Source organism: Accipiter gentilis, chromosome 16 (assembly GCF_929443795.1).
Source record: "Accipiter gentilis chromosome 16, bAccGen1.1, whole genome shotgun sequence".
In the NCBI taxonomy this organism is placed as follows: domain Eukaryota; kingdom Metazoa; phylum Chordata; class Aves; order Accipitriformes; family Accipitridae; genus Astur; species Astur gentilis.
In genome coordinates this window covers 6,192,627-6,214,797 of record NC_064895.1, presented here as the reverse complement: position 1 = coordinate 6,214,797, position 22,171 = coordinate 6,192,627, and the positions used below count along the sequence as shown (strand labels likewise).

At 36.8% G+C, this 22,171-nt stretch overlaps 1 protein-coding gene across 1 annotated transcript in view; it reads right to left on the bottom strand.

Annotated features, from left to right (window-relative positions):
* The window catches only part of CSMD1 (CUB and Sushi multiple domains 1), a 1,244,565-nt gene that overhangs the window by 631,830 nt on the left and 590,564 nt on the right, over positions 1–22,171 (bottom strand). The window contains exon 5 of the mRNA XM_049818613.1: positions 16,248–16,455. Coding sequence (XP_049674570.1) covers positions 16,248–16,455 — 208 coding nt within the window. The remainder of the gene's footprint in view (positions 1–16,247; positions 16,456–22,171) is intronic.

The following is a 22,171-nucleotide window of genomic DNA, read 5'->3' as shown; positions in this document are numbered from 1 at the left end:
TGGTTTGGTTTGTTAATAAAATCAGTCATAACTCTAGAATAATGAGAGGAGAAAACTTGTCCATATTTGTATCAATGGATGTTATGCTTCATATACCAGGTTCTTACTAAGAACAGACCAAGACAAAAAGTGCATGTAGGCTGTATAAAGACTTCTAAATAATGGAAAAATGCTCCTGTTCTATATACTTTACTTTGAACAAACAGGAAGCTGTTATTATAATTCCTGAGAAGTAAAAGTTTCTGAGATAATATCCAAATTTGGAACAAACAGGAGTTGCAAACACTTTAAAACATTTTCATATCAAACAAATAATCTTTCTTTTCAGTCTTCTGAGAAACATATTAATATCCTTAAATTTTTTTGAAAGGATAGATTCTCTTTTGTTATAAATCCAGTGATTAGTGTCTAAAATTTGACAATGACTTGAGATTCTCCCAGTATAGAACCATTTAAAATGTGGATAAATCCCAAATATAAATAAAACTTATTAATTCAACTCTCAAGTCTATGTAGATTTGCAGGGCTTTACTGCTACTTACTGTACACAGAAAAATTAACATTTTTAAGTGCTTCATCTAGCCCAATGGGATTGCAGTGGATTGCTTTCAAACACAGCAGCTGAAGCAAACACACTACCCATGTTTTCTATTACCATATTGCTACCCACGGGGCAGTGTGCTAATTCTAAATATTTATTGTGAAAACCTGTACATCAGTTTCTAAGAAACCAAGATTTCTCTTGATAGTTGCCCTCTGCAGAACAGTTGAAACCTGCAGCTTTAGAAACTTTCCTAGTAAACAGTACCAAATTCTGGGATCCCACACCTTCAGTACTAAATACACAATTTGCTACTTCGAAGTTTCTTTCGACAACAAAGATATAAAAAAGAATTGGTAGAATGAAGCCTTCTCATACAGTCAGTCTTTAGATCTAGGTTCCGCATCTTAAAACTAGAAATCCTGTTGCTACCCTGGGCTATACGTAATAATTTACACCTGATTACAGCACAAATCAATGACAGACATCCAATATCTATTTGAAGAAATGAGGAGATAGAGAATTCAATGTCACCTTCAAAATTTGCTAAAACACTTAATAAAGCCATTCCTTCTTTCAACTGTGGTAACAGATTCTGGTTCCTTGTCTTAATCATACCCTCCTTTGTTAGTTTAGCTAGGTATGATCCAGTATTTTGTCTGTGTCGATCTATCTATATCCCCTAAACCTTCACCTCTGAAACTGCTTTCTGGTAAGACAAGCATCCATTCTTGAATCCTCTTTTCATTCTTTTTTAATTAGCCATCTAGTTTTCAAACATTCTTTTAAACCTGTGAACAGTCTGGCTCTAGTCTTCTAGGTTTGGTCTAATGCTGGTTTATGTACACCTCTTTAATACGCTTACCAAAGGTCTGTTCATTGCAATACTGTACTGAGAATCATGTCGTAGGGTTTCACGTAACTGGCTCAAGCATCACCTCCTCTGCTTTCACTTCCAAGGTTATGAGGACAAGCATTTTTCATACCAGTTGAATTCTTGGGCTCATTTTTTAATTTGTCAGTCTATCATTAAGCTAATTCGTGATAGGAGCACATCATTGGATTGAAATGAAATTCACTGCATATGAATGTTAGAATCCATAAAGCCAGTATTTGGAAGTCAGTCTCTTCCACCCCTTTCATACACGGGCTGCACATGACGTACAGAAGTTCTTTACTTTTCCTTCCTTTTTCTTTCCAGTATATTTTTATATGACCTTCTTTAAGTACCCATCATGGCTGAACAAAAGAGCAATAAATAGGAATATTGGGAATTACGTCACAGTAGTAGGTAGCACTTGTCCTAACATCTTCGAGGAGACAATATCAAGAGGATGTTTTAGCATCCTTTACATATTTCTAAGATATAGGCCGGCCATAAATGTTAAACTACAGTTTTGACCTCAGAAACAGAAAGTTCTAATGGTGATTTTTAATGCTTTCACCTTTTTTCTAAAAATATATTTAAATTTTTAGAAGCTTCCATAGGAAAACTGCTGTCAGTTTTATTTATTATTTTTTATTTACCAAAGTGGAATGCTATACCAGTCTATCAAAAATGACCATTTTTTCAACGTAGATAAAACAAGAATTATTTTTTTCCCCCCAGAGAGTGAAGATGAGTAAATAGGGATGTTTATGGTCTTAAATGCTATATCCAAGCACTATTTTCAGTCTGTGAAACTGAGATGCAACCCCTGTCTCCTGTAGAAATTGCTAACATTACATGATTTACAGGAGGAAGAGTCTTGAGCAATTCCTATGGAACAACTACTAGAAGAATATTCAAGTTGCAAAGTGGTGGGTTTTTAAATAAAAATTATTCAAATTAATTCATTCCTTAAAAAAAATAATAATAATTAATTCATCTGGTTAACCAAGACTGAAACTAATTAAAAAGGGTCTATAAATAATGAATAAAATATTTTCTCCATCTTTAAATGTGCTCCCTTACAACTGCTGAAACTCAAATCACCTTTTTGTTTATGTTTGCACAATGTTGGAAGATATACTGCTCTACTACTACTACTATTTTTTCTTACAGTACAAGAAAGATAAGTATAAACCTTTAAAATATTTATTTTCCAGACATGGAACATATTCTTTAGCATTGATTTTTTTTTATTTTTTTTCCCCCCAATAAGGACTGAAGTCTGAATAGTAGAAACAACAGCAAAAGAATTTTAATTTGATACAAGACTCAGCCCCACGAGAAAAAAAAAGTCAGTCTTGAGTACCTGTATTCTGTTTGCCCAGGTCACGCTCCCATTGAAAGTTGCAGTTGAAAGAAAAGCTAAAGGAGCTGTACAAGAAATGAGGACCACAATATTAGCAAGAACTTGCACAAATCTTGTCTGAAGATACTTGCTACAATGACATAGCAACCCTGTGAATAAAGCATATGTAAGACCGAGATTTTAAAGTGGTGCTCCATTTATTTTAATCATGAGACATTCCTTTCTTTTCCTTTAATATCCCAGATAATGCACACAACTTCTCATTTCACCATATGTAGCTGCAGTCCTACTGACTAGACTCTCTTTAAATGCAAATTCAGTCTCAGAGCACAGTGAGAAATAAGAGCATTTGATGGCATAATTAAAAAGCTATGTCAACTTTTATGTACAAGTGGGTCAAACTAAAGCTGGCATTCTTTATTCTTGAGTGCTCAACTTTGTAATATTAATGATATTTTTATGTACACAGAAAGATGACAAATGACACTCCACTAAATCTGCATATATGCTTGGCTAGAATATATCTTACTTCTGTTTCAGTATGCGTTGTAAACTACACTGCCCTCACTTCAGTCAAATGAAAAAGACAACTAGATTATTATGACAACATGACTAAATACACAGTTTATAAACCTAATTTGAAGTTATTTAAAATAATTTACATGCTTTTCCTATATGTTTTTTTTTTAAAAATTTGGTCCTGCTGTTCTAATTTCAAAATAGAGGTGCAAAAATGAATACATTCTAAGAAAAGTGTGGATTTTGTTTTGATATAGAATAATATCTGAAATTGAGCTTTTCTTTCAATACCTTATCTATAATTTCCAAAAGCTCTGAATACAAAATAAAACCAAATGCTTGGTCTCCTCCAAAGGCAGGCGATCACATATCTCTACAGGGGATTTTGTACAAATTTAACATTACAGAATTCCATTGTATTAGTCAGATCTTCACATCACATTTTACTGGATTGTTTCTGATGAATAGATTTTCTAAAGAAATAACAGTTGTCCTATTATAAGTTCCCCATTTCTGGCCTGGAAAACTTTCATCTCTCTTCTGCCCCTTTTATCTGCTTCACTAAAAGTGGGATGAAATTATTTGACAATCTTATTAGCATACTGAATAGTTTTTCAGTTAATATACTCATCAGCTACAAAGCATCCAATGTATAAAAAATAATAATTAGAACTTCTGGGTTTAATTTCTTTTAGATGGTTTACATTTGAAATTCATACTCTTCACTGCGGTGCTGCTGCAAGCTTGGCTAAACTGTCAGCAAAATCCTTGTGTTTTCTCTTTATCCAGAGCAAATTGCCTTCCTTGCTGGTTGCCCTTTCCCTTGCCTACTTGGAAGATGGGAAGGTCAGGAACAATATCTCAGTCACTGCTACAAATCATATCTAAACTTTCTGTGCTGTAACTATTGCTTTAAAACATCAACAATACAAGAGAGCACAGTGTTTTCTAAGTGCAGACCTCTGCAGAAAACCCATTAAGTCCAATTGCTAGCCTACTGTGCAGACATCAAAAGAAAAAAAAAAAGGGGGTAGCCATCAATAAACACGTTATTTAAATTCAATTTAACATTCTTTTAGAGTCAAAGAAATAATCGATGCATTCTGTGTGCTAACTAAACAGAGATACCAGGGGCCAGGGTATTTATTAACTGTAAGAACAGTTCATGGACAGGTTTACCCTAAGCTTATGCAGGTTACAGCACTGGGCTCAGCAGAAGAACCATGCAACAAACTAACAGGTGGTTGGCCAAAAAAAACTTGCAGTGGAATTTCAGGAAGAGCTTTCTGGAGCAGTATGTCCACTTCTGTATATTTTGTTGGAAAAAAAACCACACACACACAAAAAAAACCAAACCAAAAATCCACCTTACTAAAAAATGTTTTAGTTGTTTTGTGCTACATTATAGTAGTTTTCAGCTCATCCAGGAAAAAAATGAAACAGACTTATATTCTCACTTAATTCTTACATCCTAAAACACCATCCTTCTTTTAAAAAATAGTGATTAACTGCTGAGATAATTTTATTTGCTGTTTAACTTGCTGGAAAGTAAGAATACATTCAACTATGCTAATTCCTAACAAACAGGTTTTCATATACTCGGGTATTTGAAAACATATGTTTAAAAAAATCACAAGGAAAATAAAATTCTACTGTATCTTTAATAAAATTACAATAGCTAGTATTACAATTCTAATATATTTTAAATTTAACATAAAAAAACCACAGTACATTAGAAAAGACCAGTTTGGTAAATTACCATCCTTCAGTGGGAAAAGAGGCCACTACTCATGCCAATGTAGCTTTGATACACCGTGATTGGTTTTCTTTCTGATATTATTCCTAATCTAGGTACCAGCAACAAAACTAGAATTTGTCTTAAGCTCCAGGGAATAATTGTCTTTCCATTTTCCAGACAGATCTAATATTCCCAATACTGATGTCTGTAAATTGTGGTTTGCCCAGATGAACTGAATCATATTACTTATTCAATTTCATAACTTCTCTTCATATTTACATGCACACACATGTTCTCAGTGAGATTATCTTTATTAATCTTTTTCATTCTCACATGGTAACACAGACCTCCACAGATATATACATTAATCAAGTCTAGTTTGAATTCCAGATTTTTTAAATTATTCTTTTTTTTGTGGAAAAATCAGGGAGTAGATGCATTTTTTTTTTCAATAATTACTGTGATTATTGCACACAAATCTAGAATCACTGGTAGGGCTATATGGCAAAAGGAGGGGGGGCAGGTGAGAATTTAATCAAAAGTTCCGAAAGTCAAAATATCTGTAGGTTTTGTCTTGCTAGGAAGCTACAGTTGAGGCTAACTGCAAAGGGTAGGTAATGTGTAAAAGCAAGAAAAGTAGTGATTCATAAATATCTGTAAGAAAAGCTTCTAACAGTACCTGAATACACTGGTATGAGCTGTTTCATCATTAGAATCTATTTTCCTGAATCTAATCTGAAGGATTTTGGGAGAAAACAAAGCTAACAGTATAGATATTCTAGAACAATGGAACAGACCTAGTAGAAGGAAATTTTAAGAGCACACTGAATCCCCAGGATTAGACAGTTTGGTTAGAAGATAGTAATGCTAGTGGTATTTTACACAATCCAAGCTCTCTGTTAATGTATTTAAACCTTGATCACATACTTAATTTAAAAAATCTAGTGCTTTTCATGTTATTTTAAATGTGGTGGAAAATTATACTGTAGGTCACAGTCCTTCCTTAAGTGAGTTCTCTCACTCTTATGTTCCTGTCAGTTTGTGATGTGGTATGAATTAAGCTTTTATACCTCTTCACCACAGTAGGCTGTAAATTAATAGGTGCAAAGAAAGCAATAGTCTTCTGTGAATTAAGCATCAATTTACTGCTTCTGTACTTCTCACTTCATACACCGTTCACATGTTGGTGTTAACAGCTAAGTGGTCTCTGTGTCTTTACAGCTAACACGGGCAAGAGATTACATTAGTTTAGTCACTACTCCTAGCATGAAGTACATTTAGCATCCTGTTTATTTTAGGGTCAAAATCCTTACAAAAGCTTCCAAATACTTTTATGCATGCAGATACTTACAGATATATTTATATATATATTACTTAGCATGAAGATACTACCAAAGATAACCAATGCATTTCAGGCATGCTTTCTTTAAATACAAGCCTAAGAACTTTTGCAAGATGTGAGGTATTACCATAAACTAAACATATCTATTAACTGAGGCTTAAATACATTTGCCTTTGCCTCGGGACTCTACCAACATTTTTTTTTTTTATTTATTTTTTTTAAATCAGATTATTTCCATCACCTGCATCTCTGAAGACAAGATTAACATACAATCCAAAGGAAAGCTGTGGTCCAAAAGGAAGAATGGGAAAGTGTTTTGCTACACTTCCCCCTGAAGCGCTCAGAAGAATTACATACGTATTTCAGCACTGCCCATCATTATATGGGTCAGTATCTGGGTAAAGACCGCAGGATACTGACAGAGCCACCACATATTTACCAGGAAAGAAGAGGGCAGGCCAGGCTTCACTGCTGCCTGACACAGCAAAGGTAAATGTACCAAACCAGTCCTGTTTGGGGGGAAGAGGAAAGGAGAGGGGCTATGCCTGCCGGATCAAGGAGACAACTTTAGTGACGGTGGTATTCCTGTGGGCTTAACATGTTTTTGTTCACTCTGTGCCCATGGGACGGCTGCCTCGAGTACACTTCCCAGGCTTATTTGGGGTATAACTCTGCAAAGGTTCTCCCAACCTAGAGCACCAAATTCCTCCATTGCTACTCTGAAGTTCAAATTTCCCAGCCCCTCCAACCCAGCCTGAAGCTGTTTCCAAAACCTTCCAAAACCTCTGTCCAACAATTATCCCCCAACATACCCAAACAAAATTCTTACCATGTTAAATTCATTCTTGTCTCCCAACTCAAAGCCCTCATTCCCTCCATCATCCCCTTTCTTCCAGTGCAATGCCAGCAACTCAGAGATCATGTACAACTTCAGGCGTTTCGTTTCAGCTTCTTTTCGAAACCACTACTTGTACTCTTTGTCCTTTTCTTCGTTATGGTCATTTTGGCAGTTAGAATCTGAAGGTGCCTCACTGCAACTAGCAGAGCTCATCTCCTTATATAATATATACTGTATTATTTAATACACACTTAAATAATAAAACAACAAAAAAACCCACACACATTCTTCTGTATCGAAAGAATTTAAAAAGAGAAAAATTGCCTTTAGGGTGTTGAAAGGAAAAGGAAGACAATGTCCAGGATGGGAGAAAGAAATGTAACCCTGTCTTAAAATAACAATTTCTTTGCAGCTTTGCTTTCTTATCAATAGTAGTCAGGTTTCATCTTTCCTCCTGTAGAAATGTTAGGGAGGGGGGACTGTTCACCACCTGTCTCATCTATGTGGTTTTTTTTCCTTTATACGGACTCCAAAGGTACTGAGCACTGTTCATTGTATTTTCCCAAGTCTGCTAACAATTTACTTACAACTGTGGATAATTCATTTTTTCAAGTAGGCATTTGAATGCCTGCAGAAAATCCATTTTGGAACATGATGATTTTGATAAATATAGCAAAGTACAAGATACATCACTGATGAGATCAGCTTATTAATCCTTATTATGGGAAAACTGTAGGAGTGAAGAAGCTGTTTATCTGCATATGTTTGGGTATAGCAACTGCTATGCCAAAGAACTGGATGTAGATACTGAACTAACACATGCTATTTCCCACGCAGGGGATTTTAAAAGACTCTGGAAAGCAATACTTTAAGAACTAGAGTATACCAGTTGCCCGTATGACATGTTTAGTATACATAGCTGGCATCCTATGCAAAACACTGTGCCTATTTTCTTTCTAAATTCCCTAATCTGTGAGTGGGATAATCCTTTCTGAGAATATGCTTAACACCTCTGAGACCAGTGAGACATTCACTCCCAGATTACAGAACTCCATAGACACTCAAGTTCAGCACGTTGTTTGCAAACTTTTTATACACCATTTTGACTACGACTACACCACATGACTGACTTTTTTTTTTTTTTTTTTAAGGCTTGGGGGGTATGTTTTTCAACGTTTAATCTCCTAGAAACCAAGGGAAAAAGGACAAGATGATCAACTACAATGTGTCAATACTTGTTTGGGATAAGTTTTACCAGATTTTAAGCGTAAATCATGGATCGTGGCAGCAAATGCTGAGGGAGGATGTAGAAACAGGACATGTTGGTGGGAGGGGAAGGGAAGAGAGTGGTGGAAACATAGGTGTTGCTAACAGAAAATAGCTAGGAGAAACCAGGAGAAACAAGCATCACCACCAAAGGCAGCAACTGACGGGACTCAGAAAAAGGAGAAAAGATGTATTTCACTGAGTCTTTTAAAGAGACAGGGCATTTGCAATATTACTTATTTTAAGGATTCTTCTATCATTTATTCAGTTTGCAATATGTGAATGCCTACTGATGACGTGTGCCGTAGCAAGAGTCTGAACAAACGGAGTACGGCAGAACTCAGTTAGCAAAATTATATTTCATAAACAGAACTCTAATTCTCATGAGTTAAATAAACATATTAATTGAAAATACCTAATATTCTGTCACAATCATGGTATTCTTCAGTCTTACAAAGCTCTTCATACAGACACAGCTTCTACCTTTCTCGCTTGCCTTAAAAGTATCTTTGTCTTTCCAATGTATCTTGGGGGTTTGGAACTGTGTAGTGTTCTACAGTAAGTCAATTTAAATTTTTGTGTTGTTATATATAATTGATAAATTGGGTACAAGTGCTAAACAGCATTAATGCTGATTTTGAAATGTGATAGACCACGGGATTTTTACACATTAACTGGAAACTTTGCAACACAAAAATCAATACAAAGAATATGAGGGTAACCATGCAACTTCTTTTCCTGAATAAAAATGAAATGTTGTTCATGGCAGGTCAGATGGACAGAAGCTTATAATTATTGGATTCAGTTTCCTAACCAAAACAGGTAAAAGGGGAAATCCAGTTAAAAGTTAGAGAAACGTCAGAGCTTACAAATTCCAGTAGACAGCAAGAGAACCCTTTACCAGCATCTTCAATACAAACATACGGCTTTGCAGAGTTTCACTGGTGACATAAAAGGGATGACTGTCAGAAGGTCTCTAAAGAGGCTAAAATAAGTAACTAATTACAAATAAATTAATAAAAATCAAATAGTGTTCTCAAATGAAAAAGCTGGAGACTAACCGCCTTCCTCTCGTTGCATGGCCATGGCACATCCTTTCTCATCTGATGGAGAAGGAAAAGAAAATAGAACCTTATATTGCTAAGGGTATGTCACGAGCCCTTTTCTGGTGTATTAACAACAACTTTATTGAAGGTGCATCCACAAGCAATACATCTTTTCACAATAAACCAATAGATGGTGCTCTTTAGCTGTAGAATTATGTAATTTTGAGCTAAGTATTCAGCTCATATGTATGGAGCTACTGCCATAGCTATCTATCAAAAAAGTGATTTAGACCACTCCATAATCTCATGCATTACTTTACTATAGACCTTTCACAGTGAAGGTGGTAAGATTAAGACAGATCTCTATAAACAGGACAGGAAACATACATATCAAAATACTACTGTTTTGAATTATACTTAAGTGCTTGGACTGGTGTATTTATCTAAGAAACACAAATTAGTATTATGACCCAGCTATTATAACAGTTATTCATTAACACAGAAATAAGAAGTGAGCTTCAGATGACTCCAGGTACTTATGTCAAATTGTATGCCAAGATTATAGCAATTCATTATTGCTGCTTCCAAATCACTCTCACATCCACATACATTTTTATGGCCTTTCACTAGGATATTGATGTGATTTATAAGGAAAATCTTAAAGATATTTTTAAATAGTATTAGGAAATTAATTTGGACTAAAATGTATGAGGTGTAGTTCATTCTCTTGTACTGGCAAATACTGACAAAAGCTCGAAAGATAATAATTTTAGGCTTAAATTGAAGCACAGTCAGATAGCATCAGTATTGTAAGGTAAAAGAGGAAAAAATAAATTTTAGAACAAATTATGTTCAATATTAAGATTCCAAGTTAAAAAATAATAATTTCAGAATTATTCTTAGCATCATAATCACTTTTCATGCATCTTGTAAGAGTCTAAGATAAATTTTGTCAAGTAAGGTTTTAATCTTGCAAAAATTATGGCAAAGGCACATTTACATGAAGAAGCCTGAATCAGTCCTTACTACACCCATGTGAATTGTCCAGCTTTACCTAACCTGCAAATAATAAAATATTCAGTCCAAATTAAAAACAAATAAACAAGCAAACAAACAAAAACCCCACAACAAACAAACCCCTAAGTCTCAAGGAGGAGTCCTGGGAAAGACTCACCAAGAGATTTTCAGAAGGATACTTTCCCTAAGTGATATATTCCAGATTTTACTTCACAACCATGTTCATTTAGCCTGGACTTTTAAGATACTTCCTAACACTATCTCTAGATCCAACCTTGATTTAATTTTAAGCACCACATAACTTAAGATGAAGTGCAAAGGGATGTGTTTAGAAGTATTTAAAAAGTTATATGTAATGTTCAGAAATTATGCAAAAACCTTTTTTTTTTTTTTTTTTCAGTTCTAATAATTAACAACAGAGGAGCCCTTCAGACTCAAAAGATCCAGTCATTTGGTGGACTTGGAGATGGACTCCAGATGTAGAAAAGAGGCAGTCATTCTGTTACGCTCCCAGAAGTACTGTTCTTGGCATTGCGAGCAAGAGCTTACCAACTCAAGATAAACATGGTTTACATCTAAAACTCCTTTCTGTAATAGCAAATTAAGCAAGTGATTCAAATTCAAAAAAGCTTTCTTTCATTTAGAGTATAACTAACAATACTTCTACTTCCTCCACAGATTAAAAAGCCTGTTCTACCTGCTTCGCATTCATTTTGCAAACACTGACATTCATCTTTTTAAGCCTGTTGACAGTTATATTGATTCAAAACAGGATTAAAAATGTGGTCATCTATATATCCACATCCATTCAAGATCCAGAGCTATATAACTGCTCTTTAATTAGGAAAAAAAGAAAAAAAAAAGAATAACTTTGGACACTCTAATTGTATCGTGGATATAAAATAAATAGTGAGGTTATGTCACCTGAATGTTTTATAAACTAATTACATTAGGATGCACTGTATGAATGGTTTTCAACTAATCTTTTAGGAATAAGAAAAGGTAAATAAATATCTTCTTCTTTTTCAATGCACTGGAAAATAAACCAATGATCTCCTTCTGAGAAGATGACCCACTTAGTGGATGAGGGAAAGGCTGTGGATGTTGTCTACCTAGACTTTAGTAAAGCTTTTGACACCATTTCCCTCAGCATTCTCCTGGAGAAATTGGCTGCTTATGGCTTGGACAGGCATACTCTTCACTGGGTAAAAAACTGGCTGGATGGCCGGGCCGAAAGTGGTGTGGTGAATGGAGTTAAATCCAGTTGGTGGCCAGTCACAAGTGGTATTCTCCAGGGTTCAGTATTGGGGCCAGTTCTGTTTCATATCTTTATCAATGATCTGGGCGAAGGAATCTAGTGCACCCTCGGTAAGTTTACAAACAACACCAAGCTGGATGGGAATGTTGATCTGCTTGAGGGTAGGAAGGCTCTACAGAGGGATCTGGACAGGCTGGACTGATGGGCCGAGGCCATTTGTATGAGGTTCAACAAGGCCAAGTGCCGGGTCCTGCACTTGGGTCACAACAACCCCCTGCAGCGCTACAGGCTTGGGGAAGAGTGGCTGGAAAGCTGCCTGGCGGAAAAGGACCTGGGGGTGTTGGTGCACAGCTGGGTTTATATGAGCCAGCAGTGTGCCCGGGTAGCCAAGAAGGCCAGCGGCATCCTGGCCTGCATCAGAAATAGTGTGGCCAGCAGGAGCAGGGAAGGAACTGTCCCCCTGTACTCGGCACTGGTGAGGCCGCACCTCGAGTCCTGTGTTCAGTTTTGGGCCCCTCACTACAGGAAAGACATGGAGGTGCTGGAGCGTGTCCAGAGAAGGGCAACCAAGCTGGTGAGGGGCCTGGAGCACAAGTCTGATGAGGAGCGGCTGAGGGAACTTGGGGTCATTTAGCCTGGAGAAAAGGAGGTTGAGGGGAGACCTTATCGCTCTCTACAACTGCCTGAAAGGAGGCTGTAGTGAGGTGGGTGCTGGTCTCTTCTGTCAGGTGGCTGGAGATAGGATGAGAGGAAAGGGCCTCAAGTTGCACCAGGGGAGGTTTAAGTTGGATATTAGGAAAAATTTCTCTACTGAAAGGGTTGTCAAGCACTGGAACAGGCTGCCCAGGGAAGTGGTTGAGTCACCATCCCTGGAGGTATTTAAGACGTGTAGATGTGGCATTTAGGGACATGGTTTACTGGTGGACTTAGCAGTGCTATGTTATCAGTTGGACTCGATGACCTTAAAGGTCTTTTACAGCCTAACCAATTCTATGATTCTATATAACATGAAATTAACTGAACAACTTAAAAGAAAGTTTAGAAACATGGGGCATATAATTAATATTGCTATTATATAATAAAAATAAGGCATATAATATAACCATTTACTATGATACAGTATCTCTTAGATACAGATTTTATAGATATATCAGATTTTTTTTCCTCAGCATTTAAATGCTACTTGTAGCATCTCCATTGCTTTACTTAAAAAAGTCCATCCAGTTTTTACTGTAATCACGCTGGAACTGTTTCTAACTTTGTTGATATGTCTGGAGATGGTAATCCAGACCTATTGCACCATACACTAAAACCACTGAAGAATCATCAGTCTGAAATTATTTTCTTTATTCTCGCTCTCTTTCTAGCTTTTGCAGTGCTCATATATCATCTTTCTATGCTCTTCACTAGGATAATATTTAGCTTATTTCACATCAAATATTCCTTTAACTGAAAAAACAATCATAATTACCACACCGTGCCAATGGAATATGTATCTTCTAACACAGAATTACTGTACAAAGCTGTTGATATCATGCCAGATACAATAAAAGGGAGCAATTAAAAAAAAAAAAAAAGTCACATTTTAAGATGCTACACCTCTAGACCATTAGTTTTAAGTATGGAACAACCTCACATTTAAACACACAGCTGATTTTAGCAGATTACAGCATGCACTACATTTAGCATGGCTCTAATGTCGCCATGGTAACTGTTCTGGCTTACATATAGCTAAATGTGTAGCTTCATTCCAAATTATCCAATAATCCTTTAAACATTTCTTATAAAACTTCCCATAGGTTCTCCGAACTTTTACCAGTGATCCTGTATTGATCCTGTACTGGTGTCAGTGGTACCAGTACTGTTTAATATTGTCATCAATGACATAGAAAGTGGGATCGACTGCACCCTCAGCAAGTTTGCAGATGACACCAAGCTGAGTGGTGCAGTTGACACACCTGAGGGATGGGTTGCCATCCAGAGGGACCTGGACAAGCTCAAAAAGTGGGTCCATGTGAACCTCATGAAGTTCAACAAAGCCAAGTGCAAGGTCCTGCACATGGGTTAGGGCAACCCCTGGTATCAATACCAGCTGGAGGAATTGAGAGCAGTCCTGCCAAGAGGACTTGGGGGTACTGGTGGATGAAAAGCTGGACATAAGCCAGCAATGTGTGCTCGCAGCCCAGAAAGCCAACAGTATCCTGGGCTACATCAAAAGAAGCGTGGCCAGCAAGTTGAGGGAGTTGATTCTCCCCCCCACACACACACTCTGCTCTGGTAAGAGCCCACCTGGAGTCTTGCATCCAGCTCTGGGGTTCTCAGCATAGGAAAGACATGAAGCTGTTGGATCCAGTCCAGAGAAGGGCCACAAAAATGATCAGAGGGCTAGAACACCTCTCCTATGAAGAAATTTTGAGAGAGTTGGGGTTGTTCAACCTGGAGAAGAGAAGGCTCTGGGGATACCTTATAGCAGCCTTCCAGTACTTAAAGGGGCCCTACAAGAAAGACAGGGACAAGCTTTTTAGTAGGGCTTGTTGTGATTAGGAAAGGGGTAACGGTTTTAAACTAAAAGAGGGTAGATTCAGACTAGATACAAGGAAGACTTTTTTTACAATGAGGGTGGCAAAACACTGGAACAAGTTGCCTGGAGAGGTGGGAGATGCCTCATCCCTGAAAACATTCAAGGTCAGGTAGGACGGGGCTCTGAGCAACCTGATCTAGTTGAAGATGTCCCTGCTCATTGCAGGGGGGTTGGACTCAATGGCCTTTAAAGGTCCCTTCCAACCCAAACTATTCTATCATTCTATGACCCTAGGAGCATATAATAAAACCTTAGCTTTTAGTGATCAGAGTTTAGCATTATTAAAAAAAAATAAAAATATCTCCAACCCAAAAAACAAATATCACAGAAAACGAGAAAAATGTTTAAACTGAATTCTAGGAGAAATAAGATTCTTATAATATCTCTAATTTTCAGTGTAACACTGATCAATACCATATGAGATCAATGCAGAGTATATTTCCATTGCTTTCTGCTCATATTCTTCTACATCACCTATTACCAGAAATCTTCTGGGGAACAGATATATAGATGTGACTGTCTGTAAATGTAAAGTTATTCTTATATTTGCATGTTCAATTCAGTAACAGATTAATTTCTTGCAACGAAGTTGCAATTATGTTGTTAGGTGTCTACTACAGCCTCGTACATGAAATTAAACGGACAGATTTTTATGCTCTGCTGCAAGAATCCATCAGCTCTTCCCCTTCAAGATTTCAGCTTGTGGTCCCTAGAACCCTTAATAAGAAAACATTGGCATTGATGAGTGTTGTGCATGTTTGTGCATGAGAAAGAGGCAAACGGGGTACTCACTTATTGTTCTTCCAACAGACATGAGCACTTGAATTGATATGAAGCTGCTTCACTGACTGCTGTTACACAACTTTTCATCGTGTGGAAATATTAGAGTGTAATCTTGTGATATAGATCCAGAAATATCTTCAAAATAAAGTTTTTACATATTTACCAAGAATGGTTGCCACACCTTTTTATTTTCAACAGATCAGATGCTACCTAGAACTTCACAATTATTAATATATTGTACCGCCTAGCCTGTTATGACATTAAAATAATAGTGAGATTGCTTCAGATCTCCAGAAATGCATTCTGAAGAACCATCAGTCATCTGTGAGCAGCAGATCTGTATTCTTTTTAGGCTACATTTTATAGCAATGGCGCATATGTCCAGCACAAGACGTTCTCAGAGATGAAAAAAATGAAAACCTGCATATGTAGCATGCAGAGAAATCATAATACAAACTGTTCTGCAATTTAATCTATTCCCATAGACAGAACTATCATCTTTTATTTAGTACAGAGAATGTAGATTTAGTATTATAATTACGAAGCCCTAATATTGCTAAGCAAACAGTTTTAACATCAGCCAACATAAGATAATAATACTTGCATACATGAGTACATGTAGTAAGACTGAGTTAGAGCCTGTTTAAAATAAAATGGCATCTATTTGCTCTCTATATACTCCTGTTTTACTGTGAGGCTGAATTTTGCTCACTACTTTCTTTGCTGGAGTACAGTATCATGATAAGCCATTCAGGACACAACATCAGAAAATGTTCTCATACCAAGTTCAAATATGTAACATCAATAAATGCTCATTGCTAAGATATCTTAAAAATATAACTCTCAAACATGGAGGAAAATAAACGGAAGGATCAAGATTCAGAAAGAAGAAGAATCAAACTACTACATTTTTTTTCAGTTCTGGAGGGTGAAAGGGACCAAAGGAAGATGCATAACAAAATGGTCATTACTAACAGGTAGAAAATATCTCAAATATCTTAAATATCCTTTAATATCTTTTCACCATACTCGTCAGAAAATAAAACCAGAAACTGGGATCTTTACAAGATCTCTGACTTACCATATTGATGGTGCTTCTGTTCCACTGATCTCTAAGAAGTCATATCCTTCTTCTAACTGGAAGTCAGTAAAGACCAAAGCAATAGTATCTCCTGGTTCAGCCAATATGGTCCAGGTGCAATCAGCATTATTTTCATACTCAGAAGGGAAGTGAGGACTTGAAATAGTTCCGCTTGTCCCACGTAGTGTCCCTCCACAAGCTCCTTCAGCTAAAGAACAGAATAACAATTACTAGTGGAGCTGCACTTCAAACAAGTGAAGCGTCGTTGTTTCTGCCATAGCAAACCCAGCTCTTCCCTTCTGCACGTAGAGTACCCACAAATATATGCACACAGAGAAACAAAATACTATCCAGGTGAACAGAATCAAACATTTTCTGGCCTTTAAACTGCAGAGATTTTTCGTTTGGGTTTCTTGCCTTTTTTTCCTTGTTGGTGACAAAAGGCCAAACAAGGATAAGGTTAGCAGAGACACTTAGAACAAGATGATTTGGAAAACCTGTACTTTGGCTCTCTGAAAGTGTCCACAGAAGCCTAAGAACGAACTGGGTAGAGAATCACAGAAATACAGTTAGTCTTTCTGTGATATAAATTAAAAAATATGGAACATTTCTTTTCTAAAGATCTCTCTCATTTCTTATAACTATAAAAATTGCACAAAAAATATCCCTATAGATTTAAATGCTGTCATAAACTAAGAAGTATTCATGAACTCACACTAGCCATTCTCAAGTTTTTTTGTTCTGAATCAGGATGTTTACAAATGGCAAATAAACTCAGAATGTTTTGTTGCCAGATGGACCTTCCAAGGGCCATGCATCATCAGTTAATAACATATATATTTTTAATGGTTATTAACCAAATTTAAAAAAATACAGAGCACAGGAATTTCCTGGTAAGCCTGGAATGTTGTTTTATATGCTGTCAAAGGATTTAGCAGACTTGTACTCTTCCTTGCCCCGTAAGATTTCACTAAAAGCTTTAAAGATATGCTGATTATTAGTAGTATTGGGTATTAAAACATGTAATTAAAACGAAACAAAACAAAACATGTCATCCATACAATTCAGTGGCATAAAAAATTAAAAATTCATCAACTGGCTTTTGGTGTGTTATAATGTGGCTATGAAAGCTACTGCAAGAGTAAGTAATTAAAAAATATTTCCGCATAGGTGGATGATCAGAAGAGAAGCATTTCATTTTTATCTGTTTTATCATCTTTACTTAATGCTATTATCATTAGGTATTATTTGCTTACTATAAGTGCATGTGGAGAGTTAAAAACAAATAGCTTGGCAAGGTGCATGGCACAAGGAACTTACAGTCTAATTATGATAATAACTGAATAGCTAATTAAGACCACAGAGAAGGGTAGGAGTAGAGCTGCTCTTCTCAATCACAGTTGAAAGCCTGTCAGTGAAAGTGAGTTTTAAAGGAAGATTTGAAGGAAAAAGGATTAATTTGAATCAAAAGAAGAGGAATACTGTGGCTGGACATTAAAAAAGGGAGACTATTAAAAGAGGATCAATAGCTAATAAGGGACTGAAACAAAAGGAAAAATTGGGAGAAAGGCAGACACATAACAATTTCTTCAACATATAAGTATTGTATGGACCATTAATTTGACTAAAAAGAGGAGAGAAAGATGCTGAAGAGATTTGAACAGGTAGTTATCTTTACTTTTTTATATGCAAAATAAATTTTGATATAAAGAAATGTAACATAACCTTGGCTACTAAAGCCTTATTGAGTTTCATGATTTTCTGGCACACAAATTTCTCAGAGGGCAGCTCTTTTTGAGAAATTTCCTATGTTACTTTCTGGACCCTGTATTTATGTGTTCTTTTTTAAACGAAGGAGACTTAGGGGTGGAATAGGTCTACACTCCTAAAAGATTTCTTTTTGTTGGTGAAATCAGGCCATTTCTGTGATTCCTCCCTCAATTCCTGGCTTTTTATGCAGTGCATATTGAAAGGGCCATTGTGCCTCTGAGGGATGAAAGGGGAAAGGAAGTGGAAATTAAAGAACTCATGGATAAAGCTAAGGATCAGAGTCAAAATTCCTGGTGCATAATACATGCAAAGATCAGAAAGGAGAACCAAGGTTTGTTATCCAATAACATCTGGAATGACCCTTTTTTCCTTTTTTTAAAAAAACTGCATAGCTTTCAAGCACTTCAGATCATCATCTAACCTAGCAAAGAAAACCAAATTAACTTCATATATCCTGTGCCAATACTTCAGTACAGACACTAACACTGAGTTATTGATTTCCACCGCGGTCATCATCAGTATCAGAGTTCGAATGAACAATCAAAATCACAAACCTGATAATTTCCACCCTGTCTTTTTTCAGGCTTTCTACTTGTTCATATTTTGTCACAACAGTGTCGGATTGGTTTTTTTGGTGTTTTTTGTTTGTTTGGTTGGTTGGTTTTTTGTTCTTAAAAGAATCAAAACGCAAGAGTGTGAGTTCCAGTTATTGATGCATACAGGTTCTACCTGTATTCTTGAAAGTCAGCAAGCAGGCTTTTACCACCCAGGGTAACCAGCAAGATGTGCAAAATCCTAAGTCAGCCATAACTCTTTGGTACCAGCCACTTGCTGTTAAATTTTGTTATGATAACATTCTTAATGACACCATCTCCCACTGTGTTTATACTGACATTAAGTAACATGCTAGTGGTAATTACAATGCTACTCAGTGTTTCTGCTGCAGAGCCCTTAAATAAGCTTTGAGCTCTAAAGCTCTGAATTTTACAGCTGACAAGGAAGGCTTATGTAGTTGATTATTTCTGGCAGTCACATGCAAAAATCTAAATTTATATGCTGTGCATTACCAACGAAAGCCAAAGGAACTCAGGCTGCTACAGATATCTGCCCAGAGGGATGCATAGCTTTTCAATCTATTCATAACACTGTTTCGAAGAGGTTTGCAAGAAACCAAGTTAGCTCAGAAATGGAAAGGGAACGTTAGTCAGGTAACACCACAGAAGCTAACTCAGACCAGAACGTCAGTATTTTCTCTCTGACAGATGTGGGTGCATTAGGGAACGACCACGGCAAAAGCAGCTGCACAGAATGATCTTTCCTCTGACATATTCCCCATGTTCCAGGAACCTGTGGCTTGGGGACTTCCTTCATCATAGGTGGCACCCAGGCTAAGGCAACCAGACTGTAGAATGCTAAAATGTAATAAATCACCTAAGAGTGAGCACAGGCAGGCAGGATGCGGCCACACCGCTCGCAGGGTAGGAGACAAACTCTCCAGACACACGCTGTGTTTCACCAGCTGGCCCCAGAGCTACTTGGCCTCCTTGGATGGATCGTCCTTCTTGGCCACGGCCTTCTCTGTTATGCTTTTGACAGAGCTAGAACAGTGCTCAGGAATCTTAATGCATCACTGTGCTTGAAGTAATTTGATAGCAGATAGTGCCTCAGGCTTCATGAATTCAAACTCTAAGTGATTAACAAATTGCGTTTTAAAATGTGCAAGCAATTAATTCAAACACTCATGGTTATTTTCAAGTTGTAAGCAACTGCACAAAGTGCTGTTTGTATCAGCATAAATGACTACTTGAAGTATAAAGCTACAAATATTTGGATCTCTCAGTAGTCAGGAATTAAGTGCTCTGAATTTAGAGAATGTGCCTCATATAAAGTGCACATGCAAACACATATGGCTGGCACCACTTAACAAAAAACATATATACTGTATAGATGTGCAGCTTAGATAAAACAGATAAATATATCCATCAAGTTAATGTATGTAAAAATCAAAAGAATCACTGAGGAACCATGGCAGTCAATGAAAACTCTTCCATTTTTCTTCAAACTAGAAAGAGTCCTTTCACCAAAAATAACAATCTGACAATTTTGGTTTGCATAAATGAGATCTTGCAATACGAGAGATGCAAGCCCTGCTAAGCAGATATCCAAGGACAGGGTAAGAACAGAAACAGGATGTTACAAAACTTCCTTATTCAAATTGGTTTAGATACCTTTTGAACATTCAATCATTTTTACTGGACTTTCCTCTCCTTCCCACACAAATGTCTTCCAGAGTGCAATGTTCTGTATTCTATATGCCTTATTTATACAAAAACTAATAAAATATTTATGCAAGTGAAAAGTGTTTATTGCATAATAACCAAAAAACCCACTCCATTTAAAACTCATCTAACCTTTCAAAATTAACTTAGAAACCAAATTTAAATGATCAGAATTGGCTATTCAAGTTCAGTTTATACTGAAAGGTTCTCATATGAAAGATCATTTTATTACATTACTGTTGTAACATAACTGATGAAAACATAGCTGTGACTTAAAATACAAAATTCATAGTAATAAAGAAGCTTTTTCCTGTTATGTCATTCATAGTCATTTTGTTACCTCTTTATCACTAGCAACAGAATAGATGCAATTAAAAACTTGAGTGATATTTTATAAATCATCATCAAATGACATATTGTCATTTTGAGTCACATTTTGTAAGTCTTATCAATTAAAGAAAATTGCAGCTTTAGAGGGTTCTGAATGAACCATAGGCATACATTATCTAGCATGCCTTATTAAAAATACCACTGAAACAGTTCTTTATTTATTGAGGCTGAAGAGTAGCCCTGTAGAAAGAGATCTGGGGGTTTGGGTTGACGGCAAGTTGAATATGAGTCAACAGTGTGCCCTGGCAGCCAAAAGGGCCAGCTGTGTCCTGGGGTGCATCAAGCACAGCACAGCTAGCCGGTCGAGGGAGGTGATCGTCCCACTTGACACTGCACTGGTGCGGCCCCACCTCAAGGACTGTGTGCGGTTTTGGGTGCCTCAATACAAGAAGGCTATCAAACTATTATAGTGTGTCCAGAGGAGGGCAACCAAGGTGGTGAAAGGCCTCAAGGGCAAGACTTATGAGGAGCGTCTGAGGTCACTTGGCTTGTTCAGTTTGGGGAAGAGAAGGCTGAGGGGTGACCTCATCACAGTCTACACATTCCTCAAGGGGGGCGGTGGTGGGGAAGGTGCTGATCTCTTCTCTCTGGTGACCAGTGATAGGACACGAGGAAATGGAATGAAGCTGCATCAGGGGAAGTTCAGTCTGGACATTAGGAAAAGGTTCTTCACGGAGAGCGTGGTCAGTCCCTGGAACAGGCTCCCCAGAGAAATGGTCACAGCACCAAGCCTGTTAGAGTTCAAGGAGCATCTGGCTGACACTCTTAGTCATAGGGTTTAGTTTTAGGTAGTCCTGCGAGGAGCAGGGAGTCGGACTTGATGATCCTTACGGGTCCCTTCCAACTTGAGATATTCTGTCATTCTGTGATTTATTCAATTCTTTATTAAATGGCATTTTTCTGTAGTTCATTTGTGAAAAAAAGTAGATTATCGTACCTCATTTAATAAAATTCTTCGTTACAGAAAACATATCTATGAAATAATCATGAATGAGTACTTTTTGGATATTTTGGAAATGGTTAACATGAGGAGTTAGTTAAATGACTTTTTGAAATAAGGCTTTAAAATTACCATTTTAAAATATCTTACTGACAAAAACCTAAAAACAAGCCATAGTATATCAATGCCAAGTTTAAAAATAAATTTTAGTATGTCAATGCCAACTGTCAAACTGCTAAACTGCCAGATTCATGAAGACCAAAAACATCGCTAAGTGTTACAATGGTATAGCATTACACATTCATCAGACAACTCATTGATCTAATCTAGTTCCAACTGGCAGCCAGTTCTTTAACCATCAAAATATTCACCTCTACTGCTAATCTCCTTTAATATTTCAGTTTTTTATAGACTTTGTTATGAAAAAGGTAAAAAACAACACCTGTTCTTCTTTTCTGCATCTTAAAAAAAAGAAACTTGTGAGAAGGTTGTATTTTTCTTCCTATCATCACTTGAATCCAGATGTACTGCATCCCAGATAAGTG